The sequence below is a fragment of the Chelmon rostratus genome, chromosome 6 (genome assembly GCF_017976325.1).
Source record: "Chelmon rostratus isolate fCheRos1 chromosome 6, fCheRos1.pri, whole genome shotgun sequence".
Taxonomy (NCBI): Eukaryota; Metazoa; Chordata; class Actinopteri; order Chaetodontiformes; family Chaetodontidae; genus Chelmon; species Chelmon rostratus.
Window position 1 is genome coordinate 11,322,861 of NC_055663.1, and position 13,749 is coordinate 11,336,609.

The 13,749-nt window shown below is 42.0% G+C and overlaps 1 protein-coding gene across 1 annotated transcript; it reads left to right on the top strand.

Moving 5' to 3' along the window:
• The first annotated feature begins 326 nt into the window (after window positions 1–326).
• slc1a2b (solute carrier family 1 member 2b) lies at window positions 327–8,160 on the top strand. Its single transcript, XM_041938514.1, has 10 exons — window positions 327–466; window positions 2,438–2,590; window positions 2,818–3,068; window positions 3,237–3,384; window positions 3,986–4,112; window positions 4,329–4,562; window positions 4,646–4,840; window positions 5,696–5,830; window positions 5,945–6,197; window positions 8,089–8,160. Exons 1-10 carry the CDS (start codon window positions 337–339, stop codon window positions 8,158–8,160), a joined length of 1,698 nt encoding a protein of 565 aa, XP_041794448.1. The 5' UTR covers window positions 327–336.
• Window positions 8,161–13,749: the final 5,589 nt, after the last annotated feature.

A 13,749-nucleotide genomic window follows, 5' to 3' on the forward strand; every position in this document is an offset into this window, starting at 1 on the left:
CAAGCAGCAGCTTGGAGTCCACTTCCATCTGTTGGATGCTATAGTAACCGTGAACAGTGTTGGAGTGACAGCCTGGCAACACACTTGAATGCTTAACATTTTTCACTGCACATCCAAAGGATCTCATTTCTGTATTATGCATTTGATCATTTTATGTCTTGTCCTTTCTCATAGTGACCACACATGACAGAGCGTGGCCACGTGGTAAACATACAGGTTAATGATGCTGTGTGGCCACCAAGTGTGTGTTTTTGAAGGGGCTCAGCTGGACAGTTTTGCATTTTGTAAAGGAGTGTTTTGTTTGTTTTTCTGTCTCTCTGTGGCAGTGCCAACAGTATGCCTAAACAAGTTGAGGTGAGGATGCACGAGAGTCACCTGGAGCCCATTGAGGCCAGGCCTCAGTCCAAATGTGCCAAACTCTGCTCCAAGATGTTCAAGAACCTTCTGCTCACGCTCACCGTTCTCGGTAAGTCACCTCATCACCGCTGCATTTTTGTTTCTTTCTCCCCTCAAGACCTGATGAAAAGCAGGGCACGCTAAAGATGGGCACCGACCACCGCTGAGCTCAGTGTGCTGTTAACTCAGAGCTCCATTATGCCGCTTGCTCATAATATGAGGAGGAGATGCCATCTGTGCTTGCTCAGTGTTCCAGACAGTAAGATGACTGGGTGTCCTGACCTTCCCCAGCTCTGTGCCACCTGTTGCTATCAAAAGCTCTCTGCAGCGCTGGACACCCAAACAGCCTCTGGTGGTGCATGAAAAATATCGTGATTATAGCGGTGGCTCGGTGCTCCACAGGCGGAGATTTAATGAAAAGCAGAAAAGGCACTAAAGCAGCGATGCAATTTCTGGTCTGGTCTTGAACCAGATTTGTGTTTAACCAGCACATATCATTTATTCCCCCAGTCTTACCATTTAAAAAACATAGCCTGTGAACCTTTTAAACTGTATAAATGCATATAAATGTGTGTACATGTCATTTATCCATGTGTACCCTGTCTATCTGTAGCCTGCCTGCATGGATGTGTGTTTGTGTGAGCATGTGCAATGTGTACATCTCACCCCACTTGGCAGGACTCTCACAAGGCAAGCGAGCCAGCGTGATCATTGATCATCTGTCACTTGGCAGATAAGAGCCTGAATGGGAACTTGCAAATGGGCCAAAGAGAAGGCACAGGAAATCAAGTGGCATCCAAAACCATTGGGTGTGCAGAATCCGCAGGATGCTGCGAGACTGGAAGATAGATTGAAGCACAGAGGACAGTTTATAATCTAAAAAAAAAAAAAAAAGAAAAAGAAGCTGGGGGGCTTTTGATTCCAGCATGTGTTATTAAACAACGTCTCAGGCTGTGTGATCTTTGGCAGTGGTGTGGTAGCAGAGGAAGTGCAGCCACTGGCGGGGGGGACTGGAGTTTTGTCTTGCAGGAGACAGGCAGACACAGTGGCCAACTACTGGGTCTGGTAGGCAGAGCTTCAGGGGGGTTGGAGCACACAGAGGTCATCTCTAATTTGTGAGGGGGGGTGGGGGGGGGGGTACTGTGTGGCAGGAAAAGAACTGTTTATGGGAAGAGATATGTCAAGGGTCAACAGTGGCTTTGTTAGGGAGGGCCTGAGCTTTAAAATGTCATTGTTTTCAGGCTTCAAGAGAGCGGGTGGAGGGCAGAGGATAGGTGGTGTAGCAAAAAACTGACTGAAAGTAGAAATATATAATATAATAAGGTGAACCTGAGATTAATGACAACTACTGTATTTCTTTTTTCCCCTTTCATTGAATCCAAGTGTTAGTCTCTTTTAGTTGCCCTGCAACAAAGTGAAAAAAATCCTCGAAAACATTTTGGGTTTGCGGGGATTAAAGAGGCTTCACCAGGGAATCTGACATGCTGCCTCCTCCCTACTGCTTCAAAGATCTGATCTTAATCCACCATGAGCTTTACTCTCTCTTAGGAGGTTTCCATTTTATCGTCTCAACCCACTGTCCGCTTTAAAGGACCAGTGTGTAGGATTTAGGGGCATGTAGCAGTGAGTTTGCAGATTGCAACCAGCTGATACCCCTCCCCTCACCCACCCCTACTGTGTCTGCTAAAAATGTGAGTTTCGCTGCCGCTGTAGTTTCTCCTGCACGGGAGAGGGGGGGGGGGGGTCACTTGTCTGCAATCTGCAACCTCACCACTAGATGCCACTAAATCCTGCACACTGGAACTTGAAGGAGAAAATCATGTCTCATTTGTGATTTCATGGATTATATCTTTAGCACAGATTAGCACAGAATGCACCCATAATAAATGGCTTTTCACTTTTTTAGATATTTAATCCAAATGTAATATCTATTTTTCTTCTCTCAGACTTCAACATATCTGACTTTATCCCTGATTATCTTCTCTTTTGCCTTCATACACTCTTGTGCTTACACTCACTCATGCTTGTCCTTGCTCTGCAGGTGTGATCTTGGGAGCTGTATCAGGGATGTTGCTTCGCGTTGCCTCCCCTATTCACCCAGATATTGTCATGGTGATTGCTTTTCCTGGAGATATCCTGATGAGGATGCTGAAGATGTTGATCCTGCCACTCATCATCTCCAGTTTAATCACAGGTGCAAATACGTTATAATATTACAAGAATATTGCACGCTTTAAACATGTTACTGGTGTATGTAATACACCATGCCATGCATCACATGCACATGATTAAACACCATTATGTAATCTCCTAATGGTCTTTGCGTCCAGCCTTCATGGCCTGCAGTATTAAGTCAACATTTCCATTCAGCAAGTCCAAGTAATTACCAGGTAAACAGAATATTGCTTGCTTTGGCTGCAGGTCTGGCCGGTCTGGATGCCAAATCCAGTGGTCGCCTGGGCACCAGAGCTATGGTCTACTACATGTCCACCACTATTATTGCTGCTATCCTGGGAGTCATCCTGGTGTTAGTCATCCACCCTGGCAACCCCAAACTGAAGGAGAATCTGGGCGAGGGCGAGAAAAATGATGACGTGTCCAGCTTGGATGCCTTCTTTGATCTGATCAGGAACCTGTTCCCAGAGAACCTGGTCCAGGCTTGTTTCCAACAGGTAATGGAGGATGGCAACGTCAAGATGATACGCACGGCTTAATGCTGAAGTTTGAGTGTCAGTGCAGGCCCTAAATGATGGAATCCAAGTGCATATTGGTTTATAAAGACTACCAAAGAAGAGGCAGATTCAAAGTCATCACTCATATCTTTCCCTCCTTGAACTCAGATCCAGACGGTCACAAAGAAGGTAGAGGTGGTTGCTGTGGAGGATGTCAATGCCACCACCATGGAGGGACTGGTGGCTAACATTACCAAGGAACCTCAATTCATCATCAAAAAGTCCCTGCAGTTTAAAAGTGGCATGAATGTTTTGGGTATGTAACCAACTGAAAGCACTCACAATATAAACGTGGACAATTAATATTAAACAGGACTAAGAGTCTCCAGCCATGCTAATGGCTTTGTGAGGCTGCACGTAGGCACAGTGGTGCTTTGAGCTGAATGCTAATATCAGCATGCATCATGTTCAGTATGTTATCATTCACATTAGTGCTAAACCGGGAACAGTTAATATCTGTGCAAATTCTGTGCCAGTCCATAGAGGATATTTCTTAGGATAAGTGAAAACTTTGACCTGCTGGTGGCACAAGAGAAAAAGTTAGGGAGTCACCTAAGTCATTAGGATTCATTCTCTGGGCACCATGAATATTTCTACCAAATTTCATGGCAATTCATTCATTCAATAGATGTTGAGATATGTCAGTCTGGACCAAAGTGGTGGACCAGCCAATCGACAGACTCATCGCTGATATGTACAACATAACATTTACAGAATTTCAAACATCTGGACAAACCTAATGTTTTTTGGCTGTAAATGTAAAACCTTTCATCTAACAATAATTCTCTCATGTGGTAGTCACCTCATCTGTCCACAGTGGTACTCAGAGTTGACACATTTATGATTTTCTGTCACAGGTCTGATTGGTTTCTTTATTGCATTTGGCATCTGCATGGGCAAGATGGGAGAGAAGGCCAGACTCATGATTGAATTCTTCAGCATCCTCAATGAGATTGTGATGAAACTTGTCATCATGATCATGTGGTTAGTATCACTTCAGAATCTCATTGACTCATCTTGAAACTCATTGGATTACTTTGAGTCAGAAATAACTGTTAATGTCAAGTTATTTCTCAAGTCATCCCAACATTTTAAAAGATTACAAACACTTGAAGCCGAATTTGTGTCCTGTCAAATTCTCTGTCGTCTGCATTTAAAGCTAAATTTAAAGAAATAACAAAAGCTTTTTCGCCTCATCAGGTACTCCCCCTTTGGTATTGCCTGTCTCATCTGTGGTAAGATCATCTCCATCAAGGACCTGGAGGTGGTGGCCAGGCAGCTGGGCATGTACATGGTGACTGTGATTATTGGCCTCATCATCCACGGAGCAATCTTCCTCCCCAGCATCTACTTTGTTATCGTCAGGAAAAACCCCTTCACCTTCTTCCTGGGCATCTTCCAGGCCTGGATCACTGCCCTGGGGACAGCCTCCAGGTCAGGGCCGAAATGAATGCATTGTTGTTTCTTGATAATTCTACAATTCGTACAAAGTATAACCTGCTCTGTTTTCCCTCCAGTGCTGGTACGCTGCCTGTCACCTTCCGTTGTCTGGAGGAGAACTTGGGCATTGACAAAAGAGTCACTCGTTTTGTGCTCCCAGTCGGTGCCACCATCAACATGGATGGAACTGCTCTGTATGAGGCTGTCGCAGCCATCTTCATCGCCCAAATGAACGGCATCCAGCTCGACCCTGGTCAGATTGTCACTGTCAGGTCAGGAGACACCTATGATGGTTTACCTTTGTACTGTAAACATATCAGATTTTACTAGTTGATCTAATTTGAAATTATGTCGTGAAAACTGAAAATATCATTGCACAAATACTCTATTGTCTCTGGACACATATAAGACCTGGATGCCCTGTGGGACGTAAACATCTGACCTGTATGAAATGCCAATATCAATGAAACATTCCATGGTTTTTAAGCAATACCTGTATGAAAAGAGGCTTCTTAAATGGATTCTAACTTGACTGCACAAAGTCAGACTGGTTCAAGAAAAGCAATTCTCAGTCATGACAGCAAGAACTGTAATTCCCATTATTTAAAGGGGGTTTAAATGGAGCCCCAGGGATGCAGTTCAGCAAACACAAAGCAGAAACTTTATAGAGGAAATGCACTGCTGAGCGTATAAACCACCAGGAGGACAACATGTGCCAGTGCAGAGTCTCACGCTAAGCAGGAAGACGAACACCAACCAAGTATCTGTAACTATCCCTCCCAAATGCTCTTCTGTTAATGATTCAACGATGGACGACCTTCGACCTGACATTTTTATGACATATCAATCCACGAACCCTCAAATTAAACATCGCATCTCTCACATTTAAACCTCTCTTCATTTGCGATGGAGGACCCACTCTGGTGCTCTTTGGCTGCTGCTCTTTATACAAGTACCATAGAGACTGAATGTCTCCGTCTGTAGCTGTGCAGTGCAGCCATTTCACGATGATCGGCGTCTGAGGAGCTGTGGCGGGAGTGGAGAGTCGGCTGTGGAGGACGTGGTTAGGTGTTGGGTTTGGGTTTGGGAAATGTGACTGAGTGCTGCTTTGCTGTGTGTTCATCCAGTCTGACAGCCACCCTGGCCAGCGTTGGAGCAGCCAGTATTCCCAGTGCCGGCCTGGTGACCATGCTCCTGATCCTGACTGCTGTGGGCCTCCCAACACAAGACATCAGTCTGCTGGTTGCTGTTGACTGGCTGCTGTAAGTTTGACATGCACACTGATTGCCCCGTTTGCATCTACGTTTTTCATGCATTTGGCATTTCCTCACTTAATAAAATATGCAAAACCATCTTGCTGGATTCTCTCTCCTCAGGGATCGATTCAGGACCTCGGTGAACGTGGTGGGTGACTCCTACGGTGCAGGCATCGTGTACCACATGTCCAAGGCAGAGCTTGAAGAGCTGGATGCTCACGCGGCTAAATCAGACGACATTGAAATGATGACGAAGACCCAGTCTTATTACGATGACATGAAGAACCACCACGAAAACAATTCCAACCAGTGCGTCTTAACCGCTACCTCTACCGCCAGTGCTAACAATTCTGTCGTAGTAGATGAATGCAAGGTACAATTAATGCTTACGGACATAGAAACTTGTATATAACCCTCTCTGTTGTTGCATGCTCACCCTGCACCTTTGCTTGACTGTGTTTGTTTTATTCATTGCGTCTTTGTACATAATAATGTAAATGCACCCACTGTTATGTCATGACAGAAGTGAAGCAAGAGAACAACACATGCATGTGCACGTATGTATTTCATTCCTCTGGAATAGCAGCTTTTGTGGTGAATGAAGGTCCAAAGCGTACGGCGCTCTCGCCAAAAGGTTTCTAAAATGAAACAAACTGAAAAATGATTAAAGGTCAGTGCATGCAAATGAGGGATAAAGCAGTTAGCCTAATCTGATGTCTGTAACCTGTTGGGGATTGGCTCTAAATCAAAAGGCAGTGACAGATAATCCTCATTATGACCCTGAGGAATTATTTAGCAGACCTCCTATCTATCAAAAGCTCCCACAACATCCATTTTCTCAAAGAACGGCTCTAGAGAAGAATGCTTCCCCTTTTCTCTAATCATTTTAGTTCTCATTTCCCTTTTGTTCAGTTTAATGTCCGATGCGGTTCATTCTGCTTCATCTTAAAATGTAGCTGACTGCAATTGTTTAACACGTTTATTTCCAAAGGGTCGTCCTTTCCTAGAGGGTTTAAAATGCAAAGACGGAAAGTGTTACAGTTAATTAGCAGTTCATATATTCCCTATATACACACATCCACCACTCTGTCACTGAGTCATTCGAAGTCAGGGTTTTTTGCATTTTGACACCAGCTATTTCTGCACATTGTGAGAACCGTGTTGTGAAATCGAAAGCTGTGAAGTAGCTCCCATAATGCGAAACATAATGCACTTTGAATACAGTCTTTGAATGTATTCCAGGCTGTCAGAATAATATATGGGAGTTCAGAAAGCTTGTTCCCTGACACACACACACACACACCCTGGCAGAAAAGGTCTACTGATGAGCCTATTCATTTATTAAAGGATGACAGGTGTTGCCTAGCAACGCTGGCCTGTCACAAGAGTAATCTGTCCATAGTAAAGTTATAGCCTCCTTTCACAATTTATTAATGGACATTTACATATAAATGTGACACAAAGGCTTGCTATTTCCAGCATCCACCATGACTTTTCTTTTCTTTTTTCTGCTCTGTTTTGCCTGTAAATAGTAGGACTCACATTTCTAACCCTTTTTCCAAAGATGCAAACCACTGTAGAGTGCTTGCAAAATAGCTATAACACAACAATGCATTCATTCTGTAGTGTTTGTACCTTATTTTCTATGCAATCTGACTGTTTTATTTATAATTTATTCATTTGTATACATGTATATATTATTTTTGAGTTTTTGGTCATCGTGAATTTGTGGTCTGTTCCCAGGTCAGTAAAAGAAAGTCCACTCTTAGGACTACCATAAGCATGCTCATCAGTGGTCAAACAGGAGTTCCAGTGTTCCTTCATAGTTTTTGCATGTTTCAAAATATCTATGATACCTAAGAGACTGTGTTTTAATTGCCAAAGTTACCAGCTCCCAAAATTACAGATAAGAATGTCCTAAGTGGCTTTACACTTCTGAAATGTTTACAGTCATGTGTATTATCTGAAACGTTTACCTCATCATATGACTCTTCATAGCATGTAGGTAGGTGATTGGTAAAGTTGCTTTTTTGATTGCACAGCAAGCAATAAATCATGGTCAACCAAGCTTTATCAGCTTTGTAAGTGACCAATCAGATTGCTTGGCTGAAACCTTAAGTAACATGATCTCGTAAGTGGGAGCGCTGAATCAATAATGCAGTGTTATTATAAGCTCTTTGATTGAAAGCTTTATGAGAATTGAACTGTGCCTTTTGTCTGTGCCTTGGATCAGCTGTTTAGATTTCACTGCTAACTGCTTGCAGGTAACCTCAGCCACTAACGGCTCTGCTGCGGAGTGCACGCTTGTTGAGGAGGAACCATGGAAACATGAATAATGGCAGCACAGAGATCCCCTGCTCCTGGGCTCCACAAGCTTTCCTACCTGGTGATAAAAAAGAGTGAATGGAAAAAAAAGTCACAAGAACAGAACTACTAATTGTTTTTTTATGTAGTTTAGTTTCTTTTTTTTATTAGTCCCTTTAAAAGTTTTTGTAACTGTCTACCTGACTGATATATAATACTAATTCACTTAACCGTGAAATGATAACAGAGGTATACCTTTACCTGTTAGAGCACAATTATGTCCTATATAGCAGATACTTGCACAACATACTTCAAGGCTTGGGGAGGGAAGGAAGAGAAAAAAAAGTTAGATAAGCTACTGGTAGCAATGCATCTACATTTGGTTCTACATTTCTAAGACGAGCGGCAGATAACCGGGGATGCACTGAGATCATCGCCCAAGTTTCATATAAAAACAGGTGATTCATTCTTGAAATGGCGGAAGATAAGTGGGAGTTAGAGCATTAATCATGACAACCAACGTAATGTTTATAATGAACTTCCTCGCTTTACATCAGCACCATCACAATGCTTCGCTGCTCTTCCTCCCCGGCACAGTCGCTTATCGAAGAACACCACATCTGATTGGTAAACCGTCAGAGCCTCCGAGGTGCGTCTGACTGCTGATTGCATTTGCCCAATATTACCCGCTATCCCTGAGGTCCGGCAAACTGATGAAAGGGTAGGAGGCAGGGAGAAAAGGAAAAACCTACAAGCACAGTCACTGTGGAACTATAAAGCACACATCGTACCACGGAGCCCGTTTTTTTATCCCCTTTTGTTTTCCTGTTTTGTCGACTTTCAAGAAAAGGGACTTTTTTTTTTCTTTGTGTCACCTGTTGAGTGAGATATAAAACTATTTTGTGTGTGTGTGTGATAGAGAGAGAGAGAGAGAGCTGGGGTTAAGAACATGACCAAGTTAATTATAGGGACCAAACAGGCAGAAAATCAATCAACTCACAGAGGCCTTTGAACTGCCTCCATGACGCCGCTCACACCCATTTTTCAGTTTTCTTACAGTGACCATTTTAATCTGAATGGCACAGCAGTTGATTTTTTTTTTCCAATGAAGCCTCAACACTTGCACCACTGCCCCAAATATGAAACCTTATTTAGTTATTACTTCCCCTTTACGGCCAAAATAATTTTGTGATGCCAATAAAAACTAAAATAAATTAGTATCAAAATGACTTTTGTCAAAACAAACACTGAAAAAGATTTCTGAATTAATAGCACAAAAAAGAGATTATGTAGAGCACAAACAAAGTGAAAGAGCACAAATAAAGCCAAAATGCCAATGAGAATAATTTTGAGTCAGTCATGCACATTATCGTTCCACGTCGACACTGATCGTATTCCAAGTTAAAAAAAAAAAGATTTTAATGACACAATGAGGGAACAGCAAACAATACTCAGGCGTGTATGTTTACTCTTTTACAGGGAAAAACGTTGTAATCCTTAAATGTTAACTCGCTCACTAGAGCGTCAAGAAAAAGGCCTCTCAACAGCACAACTTGGACGACGGTGACTGTTGAAAAGACAGTCACGATTTCTTGATATGACAGCATGCTGGGAAGCACATTTAGGAAGCACACAAACATGTATCAGACATTCAAGTGGTCGAATGATCCTCAACCTGCGTACTACCTGAAAGCACAGACGTCACTGAACACTGACACGAGGTGAACCAGCAGAAAAGTGTCAAAGAAAAAAAGACATAGATAGAAGCGGCGCGGCGCTTGGCTGTCAGATGGATTTTTGGCTCGCACAAACACAGACGGATCATTGATGTAACACTCTCGCTTGCCAGCTTCTTGTTTAGCCAGACCTGAAAAGGTAAACAACGTAATATTTTAGCCACCAGAGCTCAAGACTGTTTCTACAAACCCTAGATGCTGCAGCTGTGTGTCCATATTGGTGCGAAGACTTCTTAGGAAACTCAGAGCAGAACAATGGACACTTCACACGCGTTAAGACAGAATGTTGCCAACTATCAGGTAATAAAATAAATATTCCTCTCGCAGAACCAAATGGCTTAAAAAGATCTGAAGACACACAAACAAAGCTCGGACTACTGGCTGTTAATCTTTTGTTGTTTTTAGCCTGCGTGAGTGAGAGGTGAGACTCCTGTGATGTCGGTGTGGATCTGATTTCTTTATCGTGTCCTTCTCTCCTGTCTCGCTTCCTTTCGTTTGCGCTTAACGACAACCTCGCCTTGGAGATGTTCACGTCAAACAAAAGCCAATTAAAGTAACACTAGGAAACCTAACCAACCACTTAGCACAGCACTCTGTCCTTTAGTTCCTGAAACACACCCTCAGAAGACATCCGTCACCTTGCTTTTCCTTAAGCTCGGTTGGCAGAGGTGCGCTCTGACACGACACGCGGCACGCTCGGCGTTCTGCCCTACGCGCTGACGCACGCTATGCACACAGAAACAAGCATGCACACACACACTCACACACACATTCACATGCATTTGTTTTTTTTTTTCAAAAAGCACACACATCAACACACATGCAAACACTCTTGAACCTCGAAGGTCACTACGTTTATAATTGTAATCAGCGAGCTGCAGAGCACGGCACTGACACCCTAACAGGCCCTTTGAGTCTGATCTTTTGACCTTGTGATCTTCAGGAAAATAATAATAAAAAAAAACCTCTCCAGTGAGGAGACAATACAGACCATAGTGTCATCGATGGGGATTGAGTGTTGGACCACTATTATGTTCAATCTCACGGTTTTAGAAGCATGAATAAAATAAAATGATAATTATTTTTTTGCACCACTATCTTAAAAGCATGATATTTTGAAGTGCCTCCTTGCACTTGTGTATATATTGTAGGTAACAGATTTTTTTTTTTTTTTTTTTTTTTTGTCTATTTCGTTCCTTTTGTTTCCTTTTGGGGGGCTTTGAAATGGTATGTAGGAATATAGTTTCATTGCTGTGACATTTTTAATGTAATCCTGTAGAAAAAAAAATCATCTATGTCCTGAGTAAAATTAGATTAGACAAAATGTATAGAGAGGAAATCGTGTAATAAATTGCCTGTTTTTTTATTCTCTAATAGCTGTTAACTAGTTGTTTTACTTACCTGTCACACACCCATATATAAATATCTTTTTTTTAATCTAATGTAAGCGTTCTGAATGTTTGTTCCATGAAGATATAAGAAGTGTGCATTCATTTTCATTGTACATAAATAAATATATAATTGTTCTGTTCAGTGGCAATGCAGAATTTTCCAGAAATTACAGCGATCCTGAAGCAAACACGGTTTGCGTGAAGACGAGAGAGAAAGAGAGTGAGGAACAGAGAAGAGAGAGCGAGGGGAAGTTTCTGGTTTGACAAAGGGGGCCAATGTGAGTTATTTTGGTGGGAAGTACTGCGATAAAGGTTGCCGAAAAGAGAGACAAACAAAGGAAAAGGTCAAATTTGCCCTGTACGTAGGATAGAGTGAGAAATCAAACACGGCGTAGTAGTTGATTTGAGTGACAGAACAAACATCGGACATATTCAACTGCCTGTGACAGTGTAGAGCAACATTCCTCAGGTGACTCATCTGAACCATTTTGTCTTTTCAGTGGAGAAAACTGGCTTTAGTCTCAGGCATCTTTGTTTACCTGGTGCATGTGCATTTAAAGCTGTGAGACATGGACATCTAGATCCTTTAGATTCTGTCTTACCCTGTCTGCATGCCACATCTTCACACGTTTGACCTCAGACGTGCCATCAGCATCACGGAGGTTTATAGAAATCCCACTCGGTAAACTGCCTTTACTCCACTTGCCTTTTTTTTTTTTTTGCTTTCTACACAGAAACTTTATGCACGCACAAACACCTGGAACTTGCTGAGCTAAATGGTACTGATTGAACGGAGACTGATTGACAAAGTATTTCAACAAAGAGCCAGTATATCTTCAAGCTTGTCCTTTTCTACTGAAATGTGTCTTTTTGAAGAAACTCCTAAACAGAGCTGATAACCTGTCTCACTCCTGCCTACAACGCGCTTTCCTGATCTTACTTTTCTAGGCCTTCCCTCTTTGTAAAGCTGTTGTAATTTTGATGTAAAGGCAGAGTGTATGTCTGGAGGAGATACACCATCAAGAAAAAGGACAAAAAAATACATGAATTCTTTCCTCTGTCTATGGTATACATAAAAAAATCTGTTTCTACATATCAATAAGTGTTGTACCTTTGGTGTACATATACAAATATAACTAATAAATGTTGATTCATAACTAAATATTGGCTAATTTGGATTTTTTTTGTTTTTCTTTTTTCTTTAGATCTTGTCACATAGCTTTCACACATGCCCACACAGAGAGATGCATTTTTCACCTCTGCTTCTGTCATTCAGCTGGTGTAACGATGACTCCCAGACAGTCTAGACAATCTAATTTTTACTGATGCGTTATTCTAAAAACATTACTGAAAGCAAAGCATTCCAATATGAATACTGCGACGCAAGCAAACAGAATCTAAAATAATTTGGATTACTAAATTAGGAGCTAAATAGGCTGTTATGGACAATGAGCTGTTGATTGGCTATTTTTAAGCGACACCAGCCTGCCTTCTCATCTATGCTCTATCCCCCAAAGATGACACACAGGGTAAAGACAAAGAAAGCTTTGCTAAATCCAGGCTTGTGTACTTACTGTATATATTGCGTATCAACTCCATACAGAACACTAAGATCCATGTCCAACACCAACTGAGAGATGTACAAAAAAACATACAGAAATGTCAAGTATAGAAATAGACATTGTTGAGGTGGTGGTCCAGGTTCAGATACTGTACCATTACCAGGATGATTGGATATCCAACAGACAATTTGGCAATAACTGAGTGTAAAGGAGAGTGGAAAAAAAAATGTTTTGCGTGTGTTTTAACTTAATACTTTAGTGAAAATCATTTTGCTACAAACAGCACAGCTTTGTTTGGAAAAACTGATTAAACTCACTGGAGCAAAATCAGCCCAGTCGCCAGAAACTAATGTTGGCATTGCATGTTTCTGCAAACCACGGGTACATTAAATTTGTGCATCTCCTATGTATCATATCAACACTTCTACAATAGGTATCAAAGTGACATGCTTCAGATTACTGGCACATGTATATGTGCTGAGTTTCAGCAGGAGGAGGAAGAGGAGGGAATGGTGGCGGCGTGACAGCTAGGCGAGATGACTGCCGTGCAGAAGGTGAGGCGGCGACGGGGAGCTGGAGACGTGTTTGCGGCGACCAAACTGGGCATTTTAAAGGAGATGTCAGGACATTTTCCAGCCATGTTTGCGGCCACCAAACTGGGCATTTTCAGCCAAAACGTGATCTTTTTCCTAACCCTGAAGAAGTGTATTTTATGCCAAAACCTTTAACCAGACCTCAACCGCATGAAACTGAAAATTGAAAATCAAAGAAATGCAGCATTTTGACATATCTGTGGTTTGCAGAAAAGTACAATGTCAACATTTATTCTGGTGATTGGGCTACAGCGAGCAATAATAATAAAAAAGATGGTCTTTTTGCTTGTCTATATATACCCATTAGTCTCCAATGTATCACATAAAGACAATAGCTCA